Raw genomic sequence first — 11003 nt, forward strand, 5'->3', positions numbered from 1 at the left:
TGTGTGTCTCTTTGTGTGTGTCTCTGTGTGTGTATCTCTGTGTCTGTGTGTGTGTGTGTGTGTTTGAAGAATAAATACTTGTGTGCGTTCTCCATCAGCTCCATATCCTGTTTATGCCTCTGCTGGACACTTTCTAGCAACATCTGGCTTTGCTCTCGCTCCAGCTGCAGAGTCTTCACCTGGACAGGAACACAGAGGAGGGAGGTGTTCAGGTTCACGGAGGTAACGTGGGAAAAGGAGACTTTCTTTGTTTCCCTCGTGGTACCTGTCCCTCCAGCTGGATGACGCGAGCCTGTAGCGCGTGATGATCTGCAGGGTGCGTCTCTCTGTCTCGGAGTCTGTGCAGGACCCCTGGATCCACGACGCTCCCGAGACCCAGAAACGGAGAGTGCATCATCTGTAAGGGACGAGTAAAGCGGGTCGAGAACAAACAAACCCCGGTGATAAATGCATCTTTACATTTTGAATGTTATGTTCCCAACCTGCTGTTGCAGGAGCAGCTGCTGCAGACTGTCGGCGGAAAGCGTCACCTTTTCAGAGGACACAACCGGGATTAAAACAGATTAAAGGCTAAATCACAAGAGTCTTAATACAGAAACGCATGAATACCTGTTGTTGGGCAGCAGGTGATGTGCTTTGCATTTGGTTTGTCTGTGGAACAGCTGGAAAGAAAACAACCATGAGTAATGGCTCTCGACAGCCTGCTCCCGCTAGATTAACGTTGAATCCTGAATCTAAAACTACCTACAGCACATCGGCAGCGGTTGCAGGGGTTCATCCTGACCGGGCCCTCGTGGCACCCTGGGTCCCTTATGGGAGGGTGGGTGCTGGGGTTGGGTGTGGCTAACGCTAGCAGCAGAGACCGGCGAGGGACCAGTGAGAACAGGAGGAGGAGGAGAGCAATCTGAGGGGGGAGACAAATGTAGAGTTTGTCCGAGTAGTTTGGCATGAGGAGCGGCTGCTGAATTTAAAGAATTTAAAGAATCTCGTCCGCGTCTGCTGTAAATGAGTCTCCGGTTTCATGGAACCCTCACTGTGTGGTTTGTCTTCAATTCTAGTGAATGCGTTCTGTAAAGCAGGGTTCATACACATTTTGACCAATGCATTTCCATGACTTTAAACCAGAAAACGTTGTGAAATCTGGGTGTAAACAGTAAAAAGTGAGTAAATGTAGTCGAATCCATTGGAAAAGTCATGGAAAATGTATTCAAAATGTATTCATACACATTCTGACCAGTGGATTTCCATTTAATCCATATTTCCATGACTTTTCACCAAATTTCCATGACTTTAATCCATATTTCCATCACTTTTAACCAAATTTCTATGACTTTTAACCAAATTTCTATGACTTTAATCCATATTTCCATCACTTTTCACCAAATTTCCATGACTTTAAACCAAATGTCCATGACAAACATTTAGTGAAATCTGGGTGTAAACAGTAAAAAGTGAGTAAATGTAGTATTTAGACTAACAATGAGAACACAAAGCTTACAGTAAACCTTCAATGACTCAAATGAGACAATAGTTTGATTAAAAGAATAAACATTTATATAGATGCCTGTATGTATGCCTGCTTATATTTTGAGTCTTTCTTTTAAAAGCATATTAATTATTTCAAACTCAGCGTAAATTAACGACATGAACACATGAATATAACACATTTACATGACTTTTCCCAAACTTTTACCAAATTTTAAAATTCCATGACTTTTCCAGGTTTTCCATGAGTGTAAGAACCGTTTAAAGTTGTTGAACTTATTCTTTCTTGTTTGTCACCTTGTTCAGATTGTGTTCCCCATCCTAATCCTTGTACATTAGGTGAATACAAATCCTTATCTTTCCCACCTTTACCTGCCCTCCCAGCCTCATGCTTCATCCTGGTCCCTCACAGTCGCCACAGGGCTTTGAAAAGCCCCCGTTTTATTTTAAATGTAACTGGAAGAGTAAATATTGGGATGAGTACCTCGCTGGGTCGTCTCTCTGGCGGGACGGGAGTGGAGAGGAGCGCTGCTGCACAGAACGAGAGGAGAGCCACAGAGAAATAAGATGAAGAAATTTCACCCGACAGTGTGTGGAGCTTCATGGATTCACAGAACAAAAAAATCTTACCTCGACTCCTGGACCGACGTGAGCGTGTCCTCTCGGCCTCTGGGAGCCAGTTTGCTGAAAACAAGAACAGCTTATCGGTCAGAACTTTTAAAAACGAGCTTCTTCTGTCATCGAGCGTGTCGTTTATTCTTTGTCGTTTACCTCACAGCCGCCTCCAGATCCAGTTCTTCTCCCAGACCTAAAGAGTCTTCCTGCTTGGAGGTTTTTGACAGAGCCTTCTTCCTGCTCAGCGCTCCTGCTAACCAGTCATCCTCTTCCTCTTCCTCTTCCTCCTCCTCCTCTTCCTCTCTCTGCTGGCCTTTAGAGACCTCTAGCTCGGCTTCTTTGGCGATATTATCGGTTAAGGCCGGACCACCAGTCAGCGAGGGTCTTCTCTCCAAGGAGGGAGAGGAAGGAGCCTTTGGCGACCCTGCGGAGGCTTTGGCCTCTTCAGCATCCTCCACGAGGAAGGTGCGGTCGCCGCTCGTCTTCAGGCCCAGCCAGTCGCCCGAGTTGCGTTGCCGAGCGGAGGTTGGGGTGGCGGGTTTTGGTTTCTTCTCCGGGCTCGAGGGACCGGCGTCCTCTGTGGAAAACCTGACGATGAGACAAAAAGGTTCAGCTCAAAGAGCCTCTGTTAAAACCCAGAGGTTGCACTTCACACACACACACACACACACACACACACACACACACACACACACACACACACACACACCTGACTGACTGTCTGCGGGACTGGCGCCCCTCAGGCGTGGATCCCAGGGTGGGCTGATACGAGCCGAATGTGAGGTCACCTTCCAAAAGAGGGTCTGATGAATGTGAACAAAAAGAGCGTTTAAATATTTGATCCTTTTCTTCTTCTTCTTTACGCTACTTGCGCCGAGCAGAAGGCGGCGGGGCTCTCATTACCTCTCACGGCGGAGGTCTTCTCGGGCTGCTGCTTCCCCTGAGGCGGAGGCTGGTCCTTCCTCTCGCCCGTCGGGGGTCGCTCCAGAATTCGCGGTGAAGTCAAACTCTCCAGAATCTCGTCGAGTTTGGTGCGAGGCCTCTGAGGGGTCTCGCTCCTGAGGGAAGGAGGAAAGAGACAAACGTGATTCTGAAAATCGTTGCTTTGTAAAAACACTGTCGACGTTTGTCTTTGTTTCTTAGCAGCATCCCCGAAGCCCGAAGCACTACAGCAGTAATTATTTAGCGTTTGAGCGCTATAAATAAGGACAACAATAAAGAATGAGAACAGAGCGGTTACCTTTCCGCGTTGGACCAAAGCGCAGCCTCTTTTTTCTTGGGTTTGTTTTTATCGCTGTCGAATCCCATGATGTCGTCCTGGTCGTCATCGAATGTGAGTACGCTTGGTTTTTTTGCCGCCTTAGCTGATGAACAAAGAACACATAAACACACACACACACACACACACACACACACATACTGTACTCTAGTATTTGTTTGTTTGAAGATTGAACCTAAAGAACTGGGGGATCGTTTTAAGGCTCACATGTTTCCGTCTTCATGATAGGAGACGCTGGAGGAGACGCTGAAGGAGATTTCTCCGGCTTGACCGGCTGTATTCTGGGTTTAGGTTTGGGTTTGGGTTCATCTGGAAGCAGGTCGTCCAGATCAGCCAGAGGGTCGTCCAGATCTGCAGAGGGAATCACACTCTTTACACGTTTACATCATTTTCCTTTGGACACCAGCCTGTAAAGCAGGATATAAAGAATCCTCATATGTTTTTAGATCTTCAAATATATTTAAACCACGAGTTAAACTGAGTTTATTAGGCAGATCTGTTTGCACCAATACAATAATTAGTGGTGGTGTAATGCATTCATTGAGAAGCATTTTTTATATATGAACAGGTGTGGACAGAATATTGGAAACACCCTTTTAACATAAGGTACTGAGCTCAACGAATATAGGATTTATTGGAGGGTTAATACATAAACTGGGTACTTCTCTATCTCCAGATTGGTACACAGGTGTGGGAGAACCAACTATCATCACACTGAACGGCCTAAAACACGAGGACGCTAATGTACCTGTAGTGGAAGGTTTCTGACCTTCATCATCATCATCATCATCATCAACACTAAATGAATGCAGCAGTTTGAGAGAAACGAAGCAAAGCTACAAGTAAACAACTGCAGAGTCACGTGAAGGTCGGACGGGACGGAGAGGCTCGCTCACCGGAGACGGTGAACTTCTTGTAGTTCTGTGCTGTCGGCGAAGGTGCAGAGTTCGGCTTCCTGCCTCCAGTGGCGGCGGGTTCACCTAAAGGAGGAGGAGGAGGAGGAGGAGGAGGAGGAGACACGGCTCTCTCTGATTGCTGCTATTAATGCAAACTTCAAAGCAGGTAATAATGAGAGGATAATGTCTCTCCGCACTGAATTACCTGCTTCTGGTTTGACTTTACTCTCCGGGGTGGAGGAGTCTTTCTTTGTTTGTGCCGGAGCTGAACTGGGCTTTTTCCTTGATGCAAAAAGGTCAGCGTCCATGTCGTCCATGTCCTGTACGGGGAGACAGAAAAACAACAACGTGCCGACAACTACGAAGCTGAATTATGCCTCTGCTTTCTACAGTTTATAATGACCTACCTTCATGTTCTTCAGTATGTCGTTGGGGTCGGCTGCTGAGACGTCAGAGTCCTGGACACAAAATAAAAATTGTAACAAAGAGATAATAAAATATATAAGCGCGTGGACGTATCTTTTCACATCTCTAGTCTACATACCTCAGAGTCCCCGTCCTTCTTCACCTGCTGTGCCAGCAAACTGAAGATGTTATCAGTGGCAGAAGTGCTGAAGAAGAAATAATACATTTAAATAAAACCTCACAAACAGTTGTGATGTATAATTGGTGGAGTGTAACTCTTTGATTCCTCCAACTCACCGAGTTAAAAGTCCACTGCGAGTTGCTTTTCCCCTCACTGGGAGTTCTGGTGAGTGAATTATTAAAAAGTAAATATCTTAACACATAAAAACTCTCACTGATAATACAATAATAATGATAAATCTATCTGGTGAAATGCTCACTTACTTGTATCATCAAATATGCTGTCAAGCAAAGCTTTATCTCCAAAAGAACCTTGGGGAAAGCGTATTATGCACGTTATTATTACACTTTGAGTGGCCTTTAAGAGCATTAACAACACACTGTTATTCTGTATGAATAGCATTTCGTAGCATAATTTTAGCTACTTGGTTGTACACTTTTCTCTACTACAATAATAATAATACAGTAAACAAAGCTTGAGGAACTTACTTTTAGGTGTTTTTCCCTTCTTTGCAGCCTGCAACATTGAAATAAAATAAGATATTTTACATCCGGGACACATTACATGCACAGCAAGTGATTTAAAACACGAGTACGATGTTAATAAATCATGAAAATGTTGGCGCGAGCGCCGGTTTCACTCACCATCTCTTAAATCTCTCGCCGTTAGCAGCTAGCTAGCTAACATAAATAGCCCGAGCTAAACCGGATTAAGCGTCTCTCGGTCTCCATTGGCAGCCGGGGACGCGGTCACGTGACGTCATTATCATTAAAAAAAAAAAACTGCCCGGTTAACCGTTACCTGAAGTAACACTGAATACGAGCGACTACAACTGACTACAACAACCGGCGCGCGAGACAGACGCTTCCTGTTTACAGTTCGCAGTGCATTGTGGGTAAAGTAGTTTTTTTAGTGTGCCCTTTAAGGAAACACATTTTTAGAAAAAAGGTGATTGTTTTGGGCTGAATTTGAGTTTTGAAAGTGCTTTTTTAAATTTTTATTTTACCTGCTCGATCACTCTGTGAATCCTTTCAAACGTTTTGACCACCAGGTGGCGTCAGAGCTCAGAAAATGAGTTAAAATAAATCAGTTTCAACAAAACTGAATAATTGATATACTTGAAGTCCATGTTTAATTCAGTCAGGTCTGGGCCTGATGCTGCACTCTCAATCAGCACGATGAAGCAACCAGTAAGCATGTCGGTTCAAAGTTAAGGTTCATCACACTGTTTTCACAGAGTTGGGATGGTTTGGATTAGACATGCATGCCAACGTCACGTGATTTTCTTTTCATTATTCTGTCAAAACACACCGATTTGCTCCATGAGCATCGCAAATCAGCAAACACCCTCCGATTGAAATGTCTGGCCATGCATGAAGGAACGTGTTTTGCAGATAACTGTGATGATGGAGGGGTTTGTTGCTTCATGCTTCTTATCAGTGTTTCACTGTTTTTGTCCAGACTGAAGGTCTTAAAGCAGGAAAATCCATGAAGAAGGTTGAAAATCACACATTTTTAGAGATGGCAATTTATTGTGCAGGCAGAATTGATGGTTATGACTGTAACCAAATATGAATTATCATGAAACAAGACCTGTTCCAATAATGATAAATGCTTCCCTGATGTTATTATAAGAAAAAATAGCACTTTTTTAAAGCAAATCAAACGCAGTTGTTCTAAGTGCATGTGAGAGACACCATTCAGAAGAACACAACAGCACACAAATGTATTTCATTGTTCTTTCTTTTTTAATCAATAATTATTACATTTTTTTAAATCAAAACAGGAAATAACAGTAATGATTATTGTATGTTTTTACCCACAATGTATAATTGTTTACTCTGTGATCAATTGTACGATGTTGTAAATGTAATTTTAATGATGAATATGCAGCATTTGTCACTCCTGTTTCCTGTTGCAGTGAAGGGGGCGCCTGCAGGACAGACAGAGGGAGCCGTGGTCAAAACAGGCCTCATCGATCATGAAGCCTGCTGGAAGCCGTGGCCGGAAGGTGCATTAAATCAAAGCGTGATCAATGAGAGAAAAGCGACAAAAAAAGGTTACAGGAACCCTTTTGTAGTATCGAGGGGAAATAAGTCTGGAGAGCAGACGTGCCTGAGAAAAGAAGACAAAACAAATCAAGGTGTGTAGCTTTAAAATTTGTACTTTTGTTCATTCTAGGTTCAAAATATATCAAATGACACCGATCACCTGACGCTCACCTGACTTTACGATGGTCACGTCTGCAGGTGAGGAGGGGCGGGGAGCTGAGGGCGCACGGAAATAAAAGCATGCAAAGTCATGATGATGTAAGGAAAAAAATCATTCATTAAAAAGTTAATCGCTCTGACTCAGCTGAATGTGCGCGCCACCATAAAAAAAGAAGGATAACGAATCACGTGATCTGCAAGAAACCTCTATTGGTTATAGTACAATAATCAGTGAGGTCATGTCTATATACATATATCTTATCAGCTGCATTTAGCATTGTGGTTGTTAGGAGGTAATGCACTTTTAATAATAGTAATCCTTCCGAAGAGATGATGGATTGTTGTTCTGCCTCTGAATCATTTAGTGTCAGCAGTGAATGCTTAAAAGCTAAATGTGGGGCAGGCGTCTCCGCCCTTTATGCATCTGTGCCTCTGCATGCTCCACTGCTCCACTTTCTCCCTTTGTCTGGAGCCTCCTCTGTAAACCTACACTAAAGAAAATGACGCTTTCAACTAACTTAATAAAATCACAGAAAAGATTTTCACACGATTAGAATGCTTTCTTTAAGCATTAAGCAATTATGTTGATCCAACTTAAAGTACTAAAGTAGGATCAGCTTAATTTACTAGGGTTGTGTCCAACTTTACTTAATAGGGTTGGCTAAACTAATTCTACATTAGTAAAAAATACAGTAGTTAATTAAGTTGAACCAACTCAAATGCATTAATTTAATCTTGCACAAGTAAATTAGGTTTGAACCCTAATAACAAGACAAATGGGAGATGTTGCAATAAAATTGTATTTCTCAAAGTAGGCAGTGAATGTTTTACACAAGCAAACAACATGAGAATCAACATGAGAAGTTCTCAACTTTCTATGCATACATACAATCCAAATAATAAAGTACACTGCTACACTTAAAAAAAATTAACATTTTGAAAACATTCCTCTTAAAACATTTAAAACATACCTCTTAACCCTCCTGTTACCTTTGTTTAACGTCTCTAAATAAATGATTGGCACAATTTTTTTTGCTTCATATTTCATGACTTTTCCCTATTTAATGGGGACAACTGGGTAAACATAAAATTAACATGATGATATGTTTTCAATGTCCCGTACACATCTTGTACGCATCGGTGTTATTTGGGGTCAATTTGACCCCAGCCTGTTTTTCACTGTGTAAAACATATAATAAATATCAACATTTTAGTTTAGGTTGTTTGGGATGATATTGAGGTCACTGTAAGCTTTAGGGCCCTAACCTAACTTAACCCTTTTGTGGTGTTTGTGTGTTTTGCGTGAAGAACATAAACCAGAAGACATTTTCAATGACCACATTCTGTACACATTTATATTCCATACAGGATGTCCGGGTCCACTGGACCCGGGGATAATTAGAGTGGAAATTGTTGGTCCTGTGTACCTTCTCATAGAGTATGAGCAAATAAAGATTGGTTCCTGCAAGACAGAGGCTAAAATGTGCGGGAATGTGAGAGCAGAGAGGTATCGGTGCACACACACACACACACACACACACACACACACACACACACACACACACACACACACACACACACACACACACACACACATGCTTCCACATGAACAGTGTCTCTTTGTCCGTCTGGATGTGTTCCTGTCTCACTTTGTTTTGGCAGTTGATTTATTTTGAGATGTAAGACTTAATTGAAGTCTGTAGGCTATTTCTTTTTAAAAACTGGATCAAGTTTCTTGCTTAAACATACTTCCAAAGACATTAACACCGATGATGTCATCCATCAATCCATTAATGTTGGACGAATACCTCAGCGTTCACGTGCGATGCTAAAGTTCATGCTTATGCAGGAAGTCGTTTTGCCTGACGATGGGGTTATCTTAGCTTAGACTTGGAGACTTTAAAGTTCAAACCATGAAACTGTGACGCTTTTCATTTACAGGTCCACACTTATTGGTTCCTGGAGTCGTTTTCTGGAAAGAACTAAATCGGTTTCAAATAGTCATAAAGCTCTGAAACAGTTGTCTGAGCGTTAAAAGAAAATGCCTCTGGTTATTATTATGCACTTTATTCTTCATGTAAGCTGAGTTGTGCATGTTCAGCTGATTGTTTCTGCACAGATTAAAATAGTCTGGTGAGCAGTTCCGTTGGAGTAGGGCTGTAAATTCTTCGTCGACTAGCCGTCATAATCTTGGTTATTGTTTAGTGTGTTTCCTGTTTTATTTTGAAGTTCCCAGCCTCTTGTGTCCCGTGTTTGCTTGACTTCCCGTCTTTGTGGTTTTCGTCCAAATACGATTGCTTCCGTTCGCCGGTTGTAAAAAATAAAGCCAATATGGCGACGACCGCAATCCAAGATGGCGACGCGGAAAGCGCAGAAGCTCCAGGCTAAATGGGTGACGTCACAACGGCTACGTCCATTTCTGACATCCGGCCTGTGGCTAGAAGTGCACAACTAAACTCCCAGGTGTACCCTTGTTGGCCCCCTTGTTGGCCCCCTTGTTGGCCCCCTTGTTGGCCCCCTTGGCCTCCAGTACACATCCTAAGTCCTAAATTGCTTTCGTGTCCTTACTCTGTGACGCTCATCGTTGTCATGTTGGGGTTTCTGCTGCTCCGTTGCTCTTCATGTATGGCACGTCTTTCTCAACGGTCCCTCTCTGCCTGTAATACACAATAAGCACAACACTCAAATTCAAATTCCTCGTATTAATCATCACGGGGCAGTTTGGTAAAGAAACTCATTACAATAGTTGAGCTTTAGCTCGTTTATTAGCTCATAATTCTGTGTGCGCGCTGTTGCCGTGATCCATGGCGCTGGAGCCTGCTGGCATTGTTTGCCATTGCCGTGTGAATGGCTGAGCACAGCCGGGGGGGCCGAGAAGATTGCACTTTGAGTCAATTACCCTTCTCTCCATTAGAAGAAGAAGAAAAAAACTGGAATACACTGTCGTTAAGTATCGAGCCACTTAATCCGCACACTGTTGCTCAAGGCGAACCTTAAAATAATCACTGGAGTGATTTCAAATCAATGATGCAGAGAAGTCTCTCCCTCACTCCCCCACACGTTAACACACACTCCTGCGCGTGTTCATACTTAGTAGTTTATGTGTATTTATTTTTAGTAGTATTTCACACTTTTGATCGCAAGCCTCGAGCTGCTTTTTTTTTTTTTGGGAGGTGAATCCAGATCTTGACGAAACAACAACGACTACTTTCTTATGTCATAATTAAAAACAGACAGACCTTCTAACGACCTGCTGATCGCCTCAAGAGTTCAAGCTCGGGACTCACGGGTTGATCTTGCTGGAGAATCTCTGCCGCAGGATGAGGGCGATGGTGGTGAGCACCATCATCGTGGTGCACATGGTCCCACCGCCGAGGATCCCGCCCGCCTCGGGGGCCGAGGACGCTTCAGAGCGCCGAGGCTTCTGCTCCCATTGGAAGGCTTTGAGTGGTAGAAAGGCAGAGTTTTTTTGTCGTGTAACAGTCTGACTATTTCAGTCTCTCCTCTTGGCTCTCACTCATGACTGGGAGAGATTAGCTCAGAGGATTAGCTTGGATCAAGGCAGGACTAAGAGGCAAACAGAGCATGCTGTGGGTTTCTATTTCCAAAAAAACAGCCACCGCTTCGTCACCGTGCCGTCGACACTGCGGGACCAAATTAACCTCGATGTTGTCGTTTCGTTTTGTTAAGAAACGGCAACATTTTGTGAGAAGGGGCCTGTTGGGATTGGCTCCAAGAGGCATTAAAAAACACATTTATCTGGATGAAACCATGAAAAGAGAGAGCCTATAGTAAAGTGGCAACCTATTTTTAGGCCTCTGGTCGAAAACGTCATACCCAAACTAAAAAGGGTGTATCTCTACAACCACTAGGGCTATTTTAATAATTTTGATGTTATAATAAAAGGTACACATGTGAGATTTTGTTCAGAT

The 11003-nt window shown here is 43.2% G+C and overlaps 1 protein-coding gene across 3 annotated transcripts in view; it reads right to left on the reverse strand.

Annotated features, from left to right (window-relative positions):
* fbf1 (Fas binding factor 1) overlaps window positions 1-5590 on the reverse strand; it is a 12641-nt gene extending 7051 nt beyond the window's left edge. For 2 of the 3 annotated variants that reach the window (XM_079233451.1, XM_079233453.1), the window contains exons 1-20: window positions 5506-5590; window positions 5350-5377; window positions 5125-5172; window positions 4978-5023; window positions 4820-4886; window positions 4683-4733; window positions 4481-4595; window positions 4276-4359; window positions 3587-3730; window positions 3341-3464; window positions 3004-3158; window positions 2810-2903; window positions 2257-2688; window positions 2116-2169; window positions 1970-2016; window positions 749-904; window positions 610-662; window positions 483-530; window positions 266-397; window positions 79-179 (exon numbers count right to left, since the gene is read on the reverse strand). In XM_079233451.1, the coding sequence (XP_079089577.1) occupies window positions 79-179; window positions 266-397; window positions 483-530; window positions 610-662; window positions 749-904; window positions 1970-2016; window positions 2116-2169; window positions 2257-2688; window positions 2810-2903; window positions 3004-3158; window positions 3341-3464; window positions 3587-3730; window positions 4276-4359; window positions 4481-4595; window positions 4683-4733; window positions 4820-4886; window positions 4978-5023; window positions 5125-5172; window positions 5350-5377; window positions 5506-5508 (1982 nt within the window). In that variant the 5' untranslated portion in view covers window positions 5509-5590. The remainder of the gene's footprint in view (window positions 1-78; window positions 180-265; window positions 398-482; window positions 531-609; window positions 663-748; window positions 905-1969; window positions 2017-2115; window positions 2170-2256; window positions 2689-2809; window positions 2904-3003; window positions 3159-3340; window positions 3465-3586; window positions 3731-4275; window positions 4360-4480; window positions 4596-4682; window positions 4734-4819; window positions 4887-4977; window positions 5024-5124; window positions 5173-5349; window positions 5378-5505) is intronic. The other variant, XM_079233452.1, reaches the window with a different exon arrangement.
* Between the last annotated feature and the right edge of the window lie 5413 nt (window positions 5591-11003).

The sequence above is a fragment of the Taurulus bubalis genome (assembly GCF_910589615.1).
Source record: "Taurulus bubalis genome assembly, chromosome: 17".
In the NCBI taxonomy this organism is placed as follows: Eukaryota; Metazoa; Chordata; class Actinopteri; order Perciformes; family Cottidae; genus Taurulus; species Taurulus bubalis.